At 37.6% G+C, this 19,195-nt stretch overlaps 1 protein-coding gene across 2 annotated transcripts in view; it reads right to left on the bottom strand.

Annotated features, from left to right (window-relative positions):
• LOC145671205 (alkaline phosphatase-like) overlaps positions 1-19,195 on the bottom strand; it is a 130,401-nt gene that overhangs the window by 10,977 nt on the left and 100,229 nt on the right. Inside the window, exon 8 of one of the 2 annotated variants that reach the window (XR_014128468.1) lies at positions 17,922-18,218. Coding sequence is in view for 1 of the 2 variants with exons in the window: in XM_081740063.1 (XP_081596189.1) it covers positions 18,006-18,218 (213 nt within the window). In the remaining variant the exon portion in view is untranslated. The remainder of the gene's footprint in view (positions 1-17,921; positions 18,219-19,195) is intronic. The other variant, XM_081740063.1, reaches the window with a different exon arrangement.

The following is a 19,195-nucleotide window of genomic DNA, read 5'->3' as shown; positions in this document are numbered from 1 at the left end:
AATTACGGCAAAAACCACGACGGGCGGAAACCACACAACGGCCTTAGTCACTTTGCAGTCCATCTCTGTGAAAGTTACAGCACAAACTCAAATCTACGTCCTTTCTTGTTACTGGCAAATCTGTCGATGACACAATCGTAGTCTACGTTTGTCTCGGTGCGTATACAGTAGTGCCAGGCCGCTAAGTCAATCTGCACTCATCCGAGATCGTAGCCATGCCTTCAACTTTTTAGTGTTGAAAATGTTCTTTCGGCTGATGCTCTGTATAGGGTATTTTGTGCGACTACACCGCTTTTGCAGTGGTATAATTCAATATGTAAAGAGAAAAAGCATTAGACCAGACTAGGAACACTGAGTTGGAAATTAGCTCTATTAGGTAATTTCTTAAATGCAGTTTTTACAAACATAATATAATTATAGCTATGCTTACAACAAGTAATTGTGTTTTACTAGCCTTCGCCTAGGTAGGGCTTCGCCCCCAAACCCACAATTTGCTCTACATACGGCCTCGCACAAAATAGCAAATGCTCCTACGTGCTACTGTGGCAGAATATTTCGCATTCTTCCTTCTGTCTTTCATATAGAACTGGATTGAGCTAAAACTCTGTCATGAAATTAAACACCTCGAAAGGCATTTTAGTGAACCACCCCAAATCTTTTCCTTCTCTTCTATGTTAAGTAACAAAACGCTCAAATACATGTTTATTTTAAATGATCAACATTCATGTCTCTAACCTTAAGGGATCCCGACATATGGGCATCCTTAAGGGATTCGGAGAGATGACCACCCCTTTCTTTCTTCGAATTCCAAGAAATCCTTCCCTAGTGACACACTACGTCAAAAACTCTTATCTGCTGTCCGAAATCCAAGTTTTTAGCTTCAGCGGTTTGGCCTGTGCGATCAGTTATTCACTCAGGACTTCGACTTTTATATAACAGCTTGTAGCTTGTGTTATTTCCCAAGAAAAGATTAAATGCCATTAAAAGTCACAATGAATCCCTGGTTCCTTCCTAATGTTTCCGTGTTGAACCCCAAAAGTCACGGCTCTCTCTGTTGATGTAGTAGCTAGCGAACGTATCTTTGATACATGAGGTTATATAGTTTGATTTCCGGTGAGTGAGCATCGAACGCACTACAGTAGTTCAGATCTAACTTTAAACTCTAGTTCTCGTTCTGTAAAGCATCGCATTTGACAATCGACGTAACCAACCGAAAAGTCTCAGATTCAGAGAGTTTTTCGGTAAGGAGTGCTGAAGATTCTATATTTCTCTTTATTCAAGGTAAAAGTACTTGAAGTTTCGGGACCCGATTTCCATTTCCATATCCTTTTTCTAGAACACAATTTTAAAATATACCTTTTTAGTTTAAAGAGTGAACCGTCTCACCCTCCTTCCTACAACTGTTCACCCAACGAATGAATCACATTCTTGCTCCTTTGGGGCTTATGTGACCGCCTCAAGGAACTAGGGACAGAAGTATTAACACTTCAAATGTATCTGCATTAAGTACCACACATTTTGATTAGACTCTCCTAGGCTTGTCACACAGATTGAATCGGTCGGGAAAAGACCATATTTGTATTTTCCAACGATAAATACAGGAAGTAAAAACCAGACCTTTTGGGGGGGCGGTCGCCCCCTCCGCCCCCCCCTTGGATCCGCCAGTGGTCGGACCCTCCAAACGGTCGTTTAATGAACAAAAAATATTATTTTAAGCATCAAAGACTACTCAAATTTCAGTAGTAAAATTCTCCTTAACTGTCTGATGAGATCAACATCATCCTGCCTTCGTTACGTCATTTATTGTATCATTTGTTCATTTAATCATGATGGATCTCCTCTTTGTTAATGAACGGTTATCAGGAAGGTCAGGGCAACACTTAATTTATAGCAAACTCTCTCATATAATTAGTTTGAATTAGTTGTGACGGCTTTGTTGAATCGAGGAAATGTATTTTCTCCCAATTCTATTCGTGACGTAACTTCTACTGGATTCATGGTGCCCAAAATGTCTGACTTCCGAAATTCGCTACACTTGCCATTTGAGAGACAACAAAATAGCTTAAATTACATGGAGAGACCAGGAAGTTCTTACTCCCATCATGATAGTGATATGCTAGTAATAAGAATTTGTACAATATAAAGGTTGGCATCTTACAAATATGCGTGCTAACTTGTATCTCTACTATCATGTTAAATTGATGTTACACCAGGAATTGATGTTAGACGGTGGCAACATGTTGGACAAAGCCAAATAGCAAGCTGCGATTAAGTTTCTTTTATTTCAAGGAACCTGGCACAAACGATAGATGAAGAGATGAGTATGATGATGTATACCCTCCTATGACATAGTGAAACGTTGGAAAAGAGAATTCAAAATGTGGTTAATAAATTTACAGAATGACGCAAGAGAAGGTAATCCCTCAATTGCTATAGATCCAATGAAAGTGCTTGAGAATAGAAGTGGGACTATTAATTGCTTAGCTACGGAGGAGAATATCCGTTCAAACCATATTACATGACGTTCTGCATACAACTAAAGGATAGCAAGGTGAGTTCCCGACTTGTAATACGCAGCAACGTATGCAATGTATACAAGAATTTTCTACCTGTACCACGAGGACAAATATGCATTTGTAAACAAATTGGTGACTGGATGAATGCTGGATGTATCTATTTGACCCTGAAACCAAGGAATGAAGTAAAACATGAAAACATCCCTTGTCTCCCACCCCTTAAAATGCTAAGGTGCAACATTCATCCAGGAAAGTCATGCCCGTGCTTTGGGATCATAAAAATGTGTTCTTCACTAATTACTTACAAAATGGAACTACAATCAGTGGACCTTCATGCAAAGCAGGGTTCCAACCAATCTGGAAAATCTGAAAAACTTGGAAAAGTAAGGAAATTTCATGAAAAGTTGAAAAAACGTGAAAAAGTAAGAGAATTTCAAGTAGTAATATTTGTAAAATACATATGTGCTATGTCCTCCAGTATCTACTCGATTCCTAATTATACGCTTGTTCCCGTAATATATATATATATGTATCAAATAAGAGTGATGAGTTTAGTCCTCACGAGGAGATACAAATAGTTCCTTCACCTATCGGGTTAAAATAAGTAGTCGTGCAAAAATCCAGACTCTTGCTTTTACAACCCGCTTTACATGCAACTTGCAGGATGCTAAATAAAATGCGCAAGCAAAACCTCTGGATCATAGAAAAGAGGCCTTTAAGATATATATACTCGTGTATATACAGATGGTGATCAGAAAAATGGAAACACCTGAACGAAATTGCAACTTACCAGATTAATATGGTGTTGGGCCACCTTTCGCCTTCAGAACAGCCTTGATGCATGCGACGCACAGTGGTCCGAATAGCGAAAAAGGTGGACAAAAGTCAATTTGCAAAATGCAAGTTACAGACACAAAAGAGTTGTAACAGTCATCTTCGAGAATCAGTTCATAAGAATGACATGATATTGACTGAATTATCTCTTAGTGCCGGTAACTGCAGACGTCCCAAAATGGCGGAAGTTTCGTTGCGGGAAATTATCAAATGTCTGACTTGAGTTTGGGAAATTACCCAGATAGCACAGAAAAATTTTTAAAAATGTTTAAAAATTTGCAAAGGCAAACTAAAAAGTTTGCAAAAAACTTACCTTTCAAATGAGAAAATTTGCCGAAAGTTCAATGCAAATAACGAAGTTGACGCTGGCTGAGTTTGCAGCAAAGTTGCCTCAGAAAATGAAAATATCTGCCAATACAAACGAAATGTTTGCGACTGCGCAGCAAGAAAGTTTGCCAGGACTTTGCTGCAAATATTTTGTGCAAATTTTCTTTGACAAAATTTCCGAAAATGAACTGATAAATTTGGTGAAAATATTAAAAGGCTTGCAGCAACATTGCAGAAAGTGTTTTCACGATCGCAAGATCATGTTTGCTGCAAATGTATCAGGTAATGTTTGCTGCAAATTTATAAAGTGAAACCTAACTTTATGAAACATCAAAATCTTTATAATGTGGATCCGTCTTTTCTTAGTGGCAAGCATTAAACATCTTTAGCTACTTGCCAAAGATAAGAAACTTACGAACGATAAACGCACAGACAAAGGGTATCGCAATTTATCTACTTACTCAACGATCATATCCCTGTACTTACTCTCACACACATTCACAAAATAACGTCCGGCTGCCTGGGTCAATAAAAACATCTGATAAGAGACCACTGAGTTTATTCTGGAGTCCTCTGGTATATTGGTTTTTCTCGATTCTCACTTCCCGCTTGTTTTGTCACAGTTGATGTAGCGCAGTGAATTCTGGGTACGATGCGCGCGCACTCGGTAATATCATCACATATTTGCTTTCAGCAAGTTTTTCGAAACAAGTTTTTTACAGAGTTGCAAACTGTTTGCGACGGCAAACTTTCAACGCTATATTTTCAAAAAAGATGCAAGTTAATTGCAGTGGTGAATTTATTTTTACAAATCAGCGAAAATTTGCAGATCATGTTGAAAGCTTTTAATAAATATTAAGAAATTTTGCCTTCGCAAACTTTCAGATTGTTTGCTCCACTAAACGAAGCAAAAATTTGCCGCAAGTATTCGTGCTATCTGGGTATTTTCCAAGCAACCATGATAATGTAGTGCCATATTGTAATTATTATACATATGGTATAGTATTGTGTACGTGATAGAAAGTTAGAAAGTTAGAAAGAACAATGTGTATTGCATCACAGTAGTTATAATAAGTGCACATATTAGTACTCGTGTGTATGGGAGTACTACAGACTACTTATAGAGTTTTAAAAAATGTATACACATGTATACCACGAAATTCAAACATGGATAACAGTCGATAGTTGTCAATATGTTGTGTAAGTCTAATTGTCTACTGCAGGAAATATGATCTTGGAATCAAGCCACTCAAGGTGGCTGGCTGGGGTGGCGAGACGAGCAGGAGATAAGCACGTAAAGCAATTGTGTTTATTTGACAGTGGAAACACACGGGGTGAGATGGAAACAACAGAGCCCCAAAATTGATTCCATTTAGAGTTCGAACACTCCATCCTCCATGCACATATTCGATCTTTTGAGTGTATTTTTCATATCTTCCATAGATCAGATTTTCAGAAATGGAAAGCGAGTGCTAAAGTTGGAACCCGTCAAATGTCCGAATACAGGATCAAATTATCCAAGAGAGGTTCGGAAGTATACAAGGCCTCAGTGTGAATATACCCAAGATAGGTTATGGAACTACCAAATGATAGTAATAAAGCCCACAGGTTCTTCGCAACATCTCAAACAGCTTCAGAGATAACGGGGGGTGGATCAGCATTTAACCTCGCGTTTCGGAACTATCTTGACAACAATTTCCTGTGGACATGACAAACATATTGCAAAATTCAACACGTACTGAATCGAAACTGCTGTTATTTGTGCGATTATACCCATGGTACTACATGCTACCCATCGTGCACAAAGTTCTTATTCACGAGTTCAGTAATTGTGCAGGCAGGTCTTTTACCATTTGGGGAGATTTCAGAGGCCCTTGAATCTAGACATAAGGATGTGCGGAAATACAGAGAACATAACACTCGAAAAACATCAAGAGTAGCCAGTAATTCGGATCTTTCAAAGGCTGATTTGAGTTTGAGTTGAGTTCCAGTAATTTCCACCTTGAAAGGACTCCCAAAGAAGAAAACCCAGAAACTGCCTCAGGATGTGACTGGCTACTGAAAATAAGCACACAACATGACGAATCTGCAACTACTGCGTCTGAAGATAAATTAGGTCTGTAACCAGGACGTTTATTGCGAGTGCTTATTAGCATAATCAAGTACTTCTACTTTTGCTCCGCTATATTGGATCCTCTATTTTCAATTTTACACATAATATGAAATTCGTACGTGCCTCATACCGATTTCAGCTCCGTAATCTCCATTTTATACATTCTTCCGCCATTTTGAAGTTTACAATTTTATTATCATTGTCATTTATCATTATTTGTAATTTGTGACCCTACAAACCCCTCTGTACCCAATTTGAGATCCATAATATGAATTTATCATTTTTTGGTCCGCCATTTTGAATTTTTCATTTTTGATATCAAATTCGTAATCACCAACCTTGAAGACCATCATATACACTGTTTCAGAACATTTCAAGAAATCCTCCCTATTTTGTCCGCCTTTTTCGCTATTCGGACCACTGTGCGACGTGGGATGGAGGCATAGAGGTCGTGAATGGTAGCAAGTAGAATTTTACACCATTCCTCGTGCAGGGCATCGGCCAGTTCTGTGAGAGAGGATGGAAGTGGAAATCGTCGCCGGAGTCGTGTTTCCAAGACGGACCACAGATGTTCAATTATGTTGAGATCTGGGGATTGGGCGGGCCAGGGGAGGTGTTGAACTTCATCCTGATGTTCCTCAAACCACGCTGCAACAACGCCAGCTGTGTGAATGGGTGCATTATCATCCTGGAAGATGGCGTCATTGTCCGGGAACAACATCCGAACCATAGGATGCAAGTGGTCTTCTAAAATTGCGACATAATCGTTGGCAGTGATTCGTCCGCTAAGTGTGACCCAGGACCCAATGAAATTTATGATATGGCGGCCCACAGCATCACCGAGCCGCCGCCATGTTTCACAGTTGGGCGGAGACACTGCAGATCATAAGCTTCTTTGGGCGTTCTCCACACATAAACACGGCCCGTTGTTGGGAATAGGGTGAAGGATGACTCATCCGACCATATCACACGTTTCCAGGACTCAACGGTCCAAGTTGCATGGTCGCGGCACCATTTGCGGCGTGCGAAAGCATTATGATTCCTGATGAGCGGTTTGGCCCGTGCAACACGACCCCGTAAGTTCATGTCATGTAATTCGCGGCGGGCTGTGATTGTCGAAACAGGGTGGGGGAGGTGCTGATTGAGTTCCTCCGTCACTTGCTCCGCAGTGGCACGACGGTTCTGCGTGGCAATGCGCTTTAATACCCGGCGTGACCTGTCACTCATGATTTTCTTCCGCCCACTGTTCCGCTTCCCCGATGTGGTTTTCCCGTGTGTTGTGTAGGCCGTCATCACCTTCGACACTGTCCCTCGCGACACACCTAACACAGTAGGCACTGCCGTCACACTCCACATAACCGCGCACCAACGCGCAACAGCAATTAAACGGGTTGAATTTGTTACTGACAGACTTTCTTTTATTACTCTTAAGGGACGATGGTATGATATTATTGTTTTAAATGTACATGCCCCAACGGAAGATAAGGATGACGATATAAAAGACAGTTTTTACGAAGAAGTGGAACGGATATTTGACCAACTCCCGCGATACCATATGAAAATTCTATTAGGGGATTTCAATGCGAAGGTAGGACGAGAGGATATTTTCAAACCGATTATAGGGAACGAAAGTCTGCATAAGGAAAGTAATGACAACGGTGTTAGACTCGTGAACTTTGCAACATCCAAAAACCTAATCGTGAAGAGTACAAAATTCCCACATCGCGACGTTCATAAATACACTTGGACATCACCAGACGGGAAAACACATAATCAAATTGATCACGTTTTAGTAGATAGAAGAAGGCAATCTAGCATAATTGATGTCCGGTCGTTTAGAGGGGCTGATTGTGACACTGACCACTACCTGGTAGCAGCGATAATACGAGAGAGGTTATCGTTGAATAAAGGTAATATTCATTGTCCGAAAACGGAGAGATTCAATTTAAAGAAATTAGAAGAGAGCCAGGTAAGAGAGGAATACCAGATTGAAGTTTCGAATAGATTTTCGGCTTTAGAAGATTCGGAGTGCACTAGTGTTGAGGATACCTGGATTGAAATTAGAGATAGCATTAAAATTTCAGCAAAAGAAAAATTGGGACACGCGGAAATACGTAGGAACAAACCATGGTTCGACCAGGAATGCATAAAACTAGCAGAGAAGAGAAAACAGGCAAAATTACGCTGGCTACAAAATCCGAATGAAATGACTACACAAAATTTCGCAGATATCAGGCGGGAAACTTCCAAAACTTTTAGAACAAAGAAACGCGATTTTCTGAAAGCTAAAATTAAGGAACTTGAAGATAATAGTAAAAACAAAAACATCCGGGACATGTATAAGGGAATCAACGAATTTAAGAAAGGCTATCAACCTCGTGCTTATATATTAAAGAAATCTGATGGTACAGTTCTCACTGACACGGATAGCATCTTAAATAGATGGAAAGATTTCTTTGACGATTTGCTTAACACGCAACCAAAAACTAGTGTTCGTGGAGAAAAGTAGATACACACCGCAGAACCGTATATTCCAGAACCCAACCGAATAGAAGTAGAAACCGCTATAAAGAAATTAAAGAAACACAAATCTCCGGGTGTAGATGAAATTCCGGCTGAGTTAATTTTAGCTGGAGGCGAAAAATTGTGGAACAAGATACACAAACTCATTCTCCTTATCTGGAACAAGGAAGAATTGCCACAAGAGTGGAAAGAATCAATCATTGTTCCAATCCACAAGAAAGGCGACAAAACTGGCTGTAATAATTATCGAGGCATCTCTCTTCTGTCAACATCCTATAAAATCCTTTCAAATATTCTGTTAGCAAGACTGACCCCATACGCAGATGAAATTATTGGAGATTATCAGTGCGGATTTAGACGAAATCGATCAACTATCGACCAAATATTTACCATTCGCCAAATACTCGAAAAAAAGTGGGAATACAATACCCCGGTACATCAACTATTTATTGATTTTAGAAAGGCGTACGACTCGGTTAGGAGAGAAACATTATACAACGTTCTTACAGAACTTGGAATACCGAGAAAGCTAATTAGATTAATTAAGATATGTTTAAATGAATCCCAAAGTAAAGTCCGGGTAGGAAAATTTTTGTCCACGAGCTTTCACGTCGAAAATGGCCTGAAACAAGGAGATGCGTTGTCGCCATTATTATTTAACTTCATTTTGGAATACGCTATAAGGAAAATCAAAGATAGCAACCAGGGCTTACAGTTGAACGGTATTCACCAGGTTATGGCATATGCTGATGATGTAAATTTAATAGGGGATGATAGGAGAACAATAGAAAGAAATGCAGAGATCTTATTAAATGCTTGCAGGGACATGGGTTTAGAAGTAAATGCAGAGAAAACTAAATACATGGAAGTGCGTCGGGACCGGAATACAGCAAATTATGGGTGCGTTAAAATACTAAATAATACTTTTGATAAAGTGGATACTTTCAAATATCTAGGATCAATATTAACAGAGGAAAATCATATTCACGGAGAAATTAAATGTCGACTAAAAGCAGGGAATTCGTGTTACTATTCGGTTCAAAATCTCTTGTCGTCGCGAATTCTGTCGAGGAATTTGAAACTTAAAATATACAAAACGATAATCATGCCTGTAGTTCTGTATGGCTGCGAAACATGGTCACTTACTCTGAGGGAAGAACATAGACGGAAAGTATTTGAGAACAAGATCCTGAGACGATTATTCGGACCCAAGAGGAACGGGAATGGGGAATGGCGGAAACTACATAAGAGGAACTACATAATTTATACGGTTTACCCAACATTGTTAGGGTCGTCATGTCTAGGAGGCTTAGATGGGCGGGTCATGTAGCTAGAATGGAAGAAAGTAGAGACGCTTTCAAAGTCTTGACTGGAAGACCCATCGGAAAACGACCATTAGGAAGACCTAGGCGCAGATGGGAGGACAATATTAAGATGGATCTCGCAGAGATTGGAATACAGAGTAGAAATTGGATGCAGTTAGCTAAGGATAGAAGTCAGTGGAGAGCTTTTGTGAACGCGGCATTGAACCTCCGGGTTCCATAGGCCATAGAGTTAGTTAGTTAGTTAATATATATATATATATATATATATATATATATATATATATATATATATATATATATATATATATATATATATATATAAATTGTTAGATATTCTGTTAACGCAGAGCACATATCTAGGTATGGCTGTGTCTAGGCTATAGTTAAATTTTCATGGGTACATCTGTTAATTAAAAGTCTCGTATTCTTTCCACTTAACACTTTATTTCTTTAAAAAAAATCCAGTTAAGTGCGTGCTTCTCTCTAATGGAAATTAATTCAAGACCTGTAATAGATCTCGAAAGACATTATTAAACCATAGCTCTCTTTTGGGGGAATAGTTGCTAATTATAATTAATAAATAAACACTAATTGTGCTAAGAATTCCTTAATATTCACGGCTATGATCATACTTTCTTTGCATTCACTTATGTGCTTTTCAGTATGCTCTTAATTTTAAAGGCCCTTCAGCATGTATCCAGAACCTGGCCCACTGGCGGATCCAAGGGGGGGCGGAGGGGGCGACCGCCCCCCCCAAAAGGTCTGGTTTTTACTTCCTGTATTTATCGTTGGAAAATACAAATATGGTCTTTTCCCGACCGATTCAATCTGTGTGACAAGCCTAGGAGAGTCTAATCAAAATGTGTGGTACTTAATGCAGATACATTTGAAGTGTTAATACTTCTGTCCCTAGTTCCTTGAGGCGGTCACATAAGCCCCAAAGGAGCAAGAATGTGATTCATTCGTTGGGTGAACAGTTGTAGGAAGGAGGGTGAGACGGTTCACTCTTTAAACTAAAAAGGTATATTTTAAAATTGTGTTCTAGAAAAAGGATATGGAAATGGAAATCGGGTCCCGAAACTTCAAGTACTTTTACCTTGAATAAAGAGAAATATAGAATCTTCAGCACTCCTTACCGAAAAACTCTCTGAATCTGAGACTTTTCGGTTGGTTACGTCGATTGTCAAATGCGATGCTTTACAGAACGAGAACTAGAGTTTAAAGTTAGATCTGAACTACTGTAGTGCGTTCGATGCTCACTCACCGGAAATCAAACTATATAACCTCATGTATCAAAGATACGTTCGCTAGCTACTACATCAACAGAGAGAGCCGTGACTTTTGGGGTTCAACACGGAAACATTAGGAAGGAACCAGGGATTCATTGTGACTTTTAATGGCATTTAATCTTTTCTTGGGAAATAACACAAGCTACAAGCTGTTATATAAAAGTCGAAGTCCTGAGTGAATAACTGATCGCACAGGCCAAACCGCTGAAGCTAAAAACTTGGATTTCGGACAGCAGATAAGAGTTTTTGACGTAGTGTGTCACTAGGGAAGGATTTCTTGGAATTCGAAGAAAGAAAGGGGTGGTCATCTCTCCGAATCCCTTAAGGATGCCCATATGTCGGGATCCCTTAAGGTTAGAGACATGAATGTTGATCATTTAAAATAAACATGTATTTGAGCGTTTTGTTACTTAACATAGAAGAGAAGGAAAAGATTTGGGGTGGTTCACTAAAATGCCTTTCGAGGTGTTTAATTTCATGACAGAGTTTTAGCTCAATCCAGTTCTATATGAAAGACAGAAGGAAGAATGCGAAATATTCTGCCACAGTAGCACGTAGGAGCATTTGCTATTTTGTGCGAGGCCGTATGTAGAGCAAATTGTGGGTTTGGGGGCGAAGCCCTACCTAGGCGAAGGCTAGTAAAACACAATTACTTGTTGTAAGCATAGCTATAATTATATTATGTTTGTAAAAACTGCATTTAAGAAATTACCTAATAGAGCTAATTTCCAACTCAGTGTTCCTAGTCTGGTCTAATGCTTTTTCTCTTTACATATTGAATTATACCACTGCAAAAGCGGTGTAGTCGCACAAAATACCCTATACAGAGCATCAGCCGAAAGAACATTTTCAACACTAAAAAGTTGAAGGCATGGCTACGATCTCGGATGAGTGCAGATTGACTTAGCGGCCTGGCACTACTGTATACGCACCGAGACAAACGTAGACTACGATTGTGTCATCGACAGATTTGCCAGTAACAAGAAAGGACGTAGATTTGAGTTTGTGCTGTAACTTTCACAGAGATGGACTGCAAAGTGACTAAGGCCGTTGTGTGGTTTCCGCCCGTCGTGGTTTTTGCCGTAATTATTTTCAACTCGTGGGTATTCCCCAAAAGTCATCAGTCTGAGTATAAAGTTGAACTGCTTGGACGTATCTGAATCGCAAACAAAATCAAGAAAGATGAACGAACTCGAAAGTTTTTGAAATTGCTTTTTTCAAAAATCTTTAACTAACAAAAGGGCACAACTACGATCGTAAAAAAAATGTGTACCGGTATATAGGCTATATTATATTTTTAATGAACAGTTATATATTATACATGTGACATTTGTTTGTTTAACGTTCCACGGTTGTGCCAGGACGGCTAAATAAGACGTGGGCCTACTGATTATAGTGGAATCCGAACCACTATTTTCGTTTAACTGCACCCTCCTCGGGAATCAAACCCGGGGTCACGCTCACCAAAGGCAAGCGTATTAGCCATTAGACCAAACGGGGTCCATATTATATCTGAGATGAAAGGAAACCAACAAGTTTTATGTACTTTATTCTCTCTTGGTAATTTCGTTTAAAGGTGAGAATTTTTCAAAATAAAAAATTTTCATTTTTTTTTCAAATATCTGATATTGTCAAATAATATCGCCAGTCGGTATGTTTTAGGAAATATAGTTTGTGTGCTGTGATGAACGGAGACATCACTTAGGTTTTTACATTTGTGATATTTCGTTCATTTTGTTGTAGGCTTTGTTAATCTTTCAGTTTTTTTCTATTTATACATTATAATGGCTTATATTGTGATTCTACATAATTTTAATTCATATTTTAATTCATGTAAAATTTATAAACATTTCGTGCTAGATCTGACAAAATTTCTGTTGAGTTTCGGGTAAGAGAAAGTTTATTATTGATATTTTTGTTATTACATTATTTACAGTACTTTATTGAATAAATTGTGCATTTACCTTCGTAGTGATTTATATGGTTAAGGAGTATTGCAATATATTATATTTATATAGGATTTATATTCATAAATCATTTCCTTACATGTTACTGCTGTAGTTCAACTTCAAACCGTCGCTCTGGGTTACTCTTAGTAGTACAGTACAAGGTTTAAATGCAGTGAGGATTAGTATTATGTATTAGGAAGTGTATCTATTTCATTCTCCTGTACTTGATCTGTGCCCTTGAGTGCGCAGGTCGTATTTTTAAGGCAAAAACCATAACATTCTTTTTGGGGGGGAAAGCCACGAAATTCATGTTTTGGCAATCACTATCACTGGGAATAATCACAGAGCCACAAAACATCCTTGGAGTTCAGTTTGAATATTATACTTTTTTATTTTCAATTTTCAATTTTTGAAATCTGATACAAGCAGAAATGAAAGCAATCTGTAAAGATTGCTCTCCCATATTCTGGACAATTTGGAACTGTATGCCATATACTATTGAACATTACTTTATAATTAATTATTGTATTATTTTTACTACCAAGAAATGTACAATCATGTCCAAAATTATTGTCTCATATCTATAAATATGTTGTTGTAGGAATATAATTTCATAACGAATTCATCCGGTATTTTTTATAATGTTAGTATGTGTATAATCGGCAAAGACATGTAGGTGGCAAATTTCATGTCAAACGAACAGTAAATAAGAACAATAAAACGAAAATAAAACTTCCTTGTCCATTTAGCAACATTTTGTTTTACTCATTCTAATTTTCGTATTTATAATTCTTTTCCTGTAAAATTTACCACAAATATACATTTCCCGATTATACACATAGTATCAGTATCAAAAGTACCCTGCAAAATCATTATCAAATTATATTCGTACAAGAAGACAGTTATAGATATGCGACAATCATTGTGAACATGAGTGTACATAGAAATATCATAATGTCTTTTGTTATTTGTTGACACTTTGTATTATTCTTTATGCATGTATACTTTTGTTATCTATTTTTGCGAAGACCGAATGTGTCATTTTTTTTTCAATTGATGTCCCTCAATTGTTATTCAAAATATAAATGATTAGTGCAAATTGTACACTCTTTCGTTAAAATGAATGCCATCGTCAATACAGTATTTTCTTTTGTGCAAGTACTGTGCAAGACAGTGCATCTAATACATTGCAGTGACTAGTGAATCATGACACCGCCATGTCTCTGAAACGAAAATGCGCATTTAATTTAAATCTACACAAGGAATATACTTTCATTAAAAAATATACAAATTCGAGTCCCAAAATGGAATCTGTTAATCAGGTTTACCCCCCCCCTCCAGTTCCGCATTCATATGCGTCAGATTCTTGCAAAGTAAAATTCTTTTCACCTTGAGGCTATGCTCATCTTCCAAGAAGCGGACCGCCCCCCCCCCCCAAACGAACCTTCTGGATCCGCTAGTGACCTGGCCTAATACCTACTTGTAACACAGTCCATCAGAGACTGTACTATTAAACAAGAATGCTAACTAAAATGAGTTTAAAAGGATAGATTTGGTGTCCTTATAGAGGGAAAATGTTGAGACAAACATTTGTTACAAACCTCACTACGAAACAGGTAAATTTAAGTTGTATCACACAATGAACATATCTATTTTTTAAGAGTGAGACCTATCACAATCCATCCAGCAGGCCGAATACGTACCCTGCCTTCCAGGGACTCGAACCCAAAATATAGGATTCGATCATCAATCACCTACACCAGACTTCACTACAAACGACTTATCGAGAGCGTAAATACCCTCAAAAAACACAAGAAAACCCAATATCTATAACGGAAGTAGGATTCAAATATAAAATACCTAAACTTTCTAACAAATTCTCTAAATCAAGAAGAAAACCTATTCTTGGGCTATCTCTACCAATTCCTATCTTAAAAGAAGTACAGACTCCCAGCACTGAAATCACTCATCTGAGTTCTACCAAAAATTAAAATCTAAGGGCCCTAACATTCCCTATAAACTACAATGCCACCACTGAGGCATCTGCCAGCAAAAATGCCGAGATGTGATCGACGTGACCTCAAACGAAGAACTTCTACGTCAAAATTAAGATAATATAAATGGCTTTCGTTCGTATTTGTAGATCATCGGCTCAAAGAACGCTTTTATCCTCCCTTACAAAAATTACATAGCTACAGCCAAAGGAGGAAACCTTCCTGATCGGAAAGAGAGAAACATTCTGTTCTTCAATCTACAAACTGACTGGCTATATTTGAAAAAATAAACTGTTCTTTCTTCTAAAACTAAAAGAAGGAAAGAAAGATTTTTCTTATGGTTAAATGTACTAAATGAAAATTACGTAGAACATACAGAATTATATACATAATAACAAACTTAGCATATTAATTCAAATGAAATACTATGAAATAAATTGAATTCAGGCCTGGAATTTACCCTAATTAAACTTATAATAAATAATATGTAAATATTTTTATATTTGCAATTCTTTTCCTATTATACAAGCAAATGGCACAAAGTATTACTTGTATAGGGTGGATAGAAAGTAGTAGCAACTCTGTTTTTACGTCAAAGGGGTGTATCTCAGCATCACAAGAGTTCCGTACTAATAAGGAAATGAGACGATGAAGTGTGGCGAGTAGTAACGACTTTGGGTTATTCAGTCAAAAGCAGCAGTCCCGTAAAGCAGAAGAGGAAAGTGGAAGCGCCATAGCAACAGATTTCGAAAAGACGAACAACGTGCGAGGGTTAAAACTGAAGTGGCACGTGGGTGCAGTACACAACAATTGTTTTCAGGGACTTCGTGACGACCTCTTCGCCAAATTAAGGAACAAGTTCGCGGGAAGCAGTACTACACAAGAGAAGCCCATCTGTACCGTGGTGGAAGCTGATAGAGATGGGAGGCAATCACATTGAAGGAATGTAACAGGTGTTTTCTGCATAAAGCAAGATACGAATTATAACGATGTTGCCATTATTTTTTATCCATCCCTTGTAAATTAGTTTGATTTGCAAACCTTCTCTACAATGTACATGCATAGTAAATGAGGAACCCCTGGTCGAGAAAAGTATAGTTGGTTTTTTACATTATATATAGGCTTGCAAATTGGTTAATCGTGACCTGGAAAAGTCAGAGAATTCGTGCTCGCCAAATAAGTGGGAATCCTGAAATTTTACGGGATGTTACCAAAGTGAGGAGACGGGGTTCGCTCTCGAAAGGCGTGTTGCTGCTAGCGAACAATGTATCAGCACATTGAAGAGCAGAAACTCACTTTTGCGTGTTTATATGGCTACAAACCTTTGCCCCTCCCACCCACCATATTCACCTGATCTGACTCCACTCGAATACTTCCTCTTGCGCATATGAAGAAACATTTGCAAGTAGGCATTTTGCGGATAATGATGAGGTTCTTAATGCAGTGAAAACCTGGTTTACTTCAAATCCGCATATTTCTATGCAGAGGTATTAACGGATTGATCCATAGATGTGAGAAATGTAAGGTAATATGAAGTACAGAAGGACATGACTGTGGATCAAATTGCAGATCCTTAGCTCGTCTCTATCAGGTGAGGGTAAGAACTTTCTGGCATCTCCTCGTGCTAATGACGTTTATCTGTCTTTGTTGCCCAGTGTGATGTAATTGACCTTAAAGAAAATTAGAACAGCTACATCTGCACCTACTTGCAGTCATTTCAAATTATATTGCTTTTTTTTCCCCCCTCAAAGCTACACATACACTAAAGCTACACATCCTGAAGCTTGAGATTCGTTGCATACTATACGCTGCAAAATATACTATTTCTCTGAACCACTATTAAAACTTTATGTAGTTCTGACTGAATAGGGTGTGTGTTGTGGATTCTTGTTCAACTTTTATTGCACTTAGACCTTGTCATGACATAACAGCGTAATGTCGTTTTCTCGGCAGTTTTGCTCTTGATGCAGATCATTGCTGAAATATTTTTTTTTTTTTTTTTGTCTATCATCTGACTCGAAACAGATTGTTTCTTTCTCTACTTGATTCTTCGTACTTCCCGCAGACTTTCTACTCTTTTTCTTTTTTAAATTCTGATTAAATCCGTTTTTCATTTTCCAACTTAAAAACTGCAGTAAGTTACTAGCATTTCTGAATAAATGTTATCGTTCGTACTATTACTTCCTGTCCTATTATTAGTGTACTATAACCACTTGATAAAAGGAAATAGGGTAGCTCCGTACATGTTACTTGTCTTTCTAATTTGTTCCAATGCACGTAACTATGATTCCAATTGATCATACAACTGCATAATGAGCAGCACTTTTTCCCTTTCTGAAAGTCTCACTTTCAAACCTTTTTGTTTTAATTTTGGCCTTACGTTCATTCTACAAAAATGATCGTACGAAGCTGACATAATACTAGACTTTTCCTCTCCGTGTTTTCAATCTGTTAGTACTTGAAGGGTATTTTGTCAAACACCTTGATTCACGATAGAAGTGCAGAATCATATTCTCAAGATCACCCAATCAAATGAACCGCAAAATTAGTGTTTAATTACGATGGACGTTACTATGAAAGGAAGATGGAATACCGTCGTAACTGTGATATTAGTCATTGTTATGTGTCCATGTAGTTTGCTCTAGTATCAGCATATTCATTTAGCAGCAGAAAGGCTACCAGACCGCGAAAATTTCCCTCACCCTTATTAATCATTTTGTCTCTATGTTCCTTTCTGTTGTGTAAAACACGAACACTTAGTTGCACCCACTATAGACTCATTGTTTGACAAATTCTAGCACACAAAACCTTTCTGTCTGTCCGCTTATACACACCATAATGCAACATAGATACAGTCAGCGAAGAAAAGACGCAACTACTTTCGATGCACTGCATTTTTCATTAAAAAAAAAAAAAGATGATGTATCCAATGATGTGCTTGTTTCTGCGTTGTGTTTATCTTGGTTGTTCTTAAATAAATCTGAAAATTCCGGAAAGAATTATGATACACATTATATATGGATATATAAAATCAATCGGTACTACACCTACCGAAGTATTTACTATTCCTTCCAAAAGACCTTGTTCTTCAAACACACATGTAAAATTTTAGAAATTAACTAATTAATAGAATACCTATAGCATAAACTAAAACATCAGATCCACTGTGTGTTTCGTCGTCCTCTGGCACGGATGCTTGTTGCCTGTATGTGTATAACGTCGTGTCCACTTCAGCAGGATTGTGTCTGTTTACGTGGGAACCATTGGTCGTATAATTGTATCCATATCCATTTGCATATGAGAGAGTGGTGTAAGGTTTCCCGTCTAATTTCGAAACTGCGGCAATACCTAAAAGAAGTTAAATAATAAGAAAAAGTAGTACACAATGACAATAAGTTATTTACATTAGTATTGTAGTAATTGTGAAGTAATTTTTATTCATGTTAAATAGTCACATTACTATGCCTTAAACTTGTTGACCCTCTTTGAACTTCATGGAAATAAGGAGATAATAGTAGAAAGAAATAGGTAAAGTATATGGTGGAAGGACGAGGATATTTAAACACTAGTAAATCTTCTAAAGGATACAAAAAGTCTGAATGATCCACCTTGAACTAAGTTACAAAATTGTTTTATCTGATCATATAAGCTATATGTGTGCTACATCTTTGAATATTCAAGTATAATACTATTTAAAATAATCTTTTGAAAAATTTTGAACAAAGATTTGAAAGTTATCCAGCCAATCAGATTGCATTAAGAATAATTTTGCACCAATAACCTTAGAGTATGAGTTACAACTAAAGTTCAAAGTATGAAATTGTTATTGTTGCGTATGAATCGGTTTTAATAATTAAATATCAAATTTCAAGTCTTGAATTTTTACACCAATGACCTTAGGCTATGGGTCACAGCTACAATCCTAAGATTCAGACTATAGAATTGTTAATGTATGTAAGTAGATTACAATAATTACCTATCATGTTTGAAATCCAAAATTTAACAAAATGGGGTAACCAAACTTACCAAACCCGGCCCTATACTACCAAACCATTTTTTTTGTAATTTGGCAATTTTCAAAATTTAAGGGGAACTAATCAAATTGCACCGAAGATAAATTTTCCGCAAATGACCTTACACTACAATCCTTAAGGTTCAAAGTTACATTGTGAATAAGTTTTCACTAAGATAACTTTTCACCAATGACCTTGGACTATGTATGAATCACAGCTACAAACGCTGAAGGTCAAAGTGTGAAAAAGTGTTATTGTATTTTAATCTTTTAATGATTATTTCGCTTTCATTCCCTAAATTTCAATTTCAAC

The sequence above is a fragment of the Thermobia domestica genome, chromosome 15 (genome assembly GCF_964235325.1).
Source record: "Thermobia domestica chromosome 15, izTheDome1.hap1.1, whole genome shotgun sequence".
Lineage (NCBI taxonomy): Eukaryota > Metazoa > Arthropoda > Insecta > Zygentoma > Lepismatidae > Thermobia > Thermobia domestica.
The sequence above is the reverse complement of the archived record's forward strand: the minus strand, read 5'-3'. Positions and strand labels throughout refer to the sequence as shown.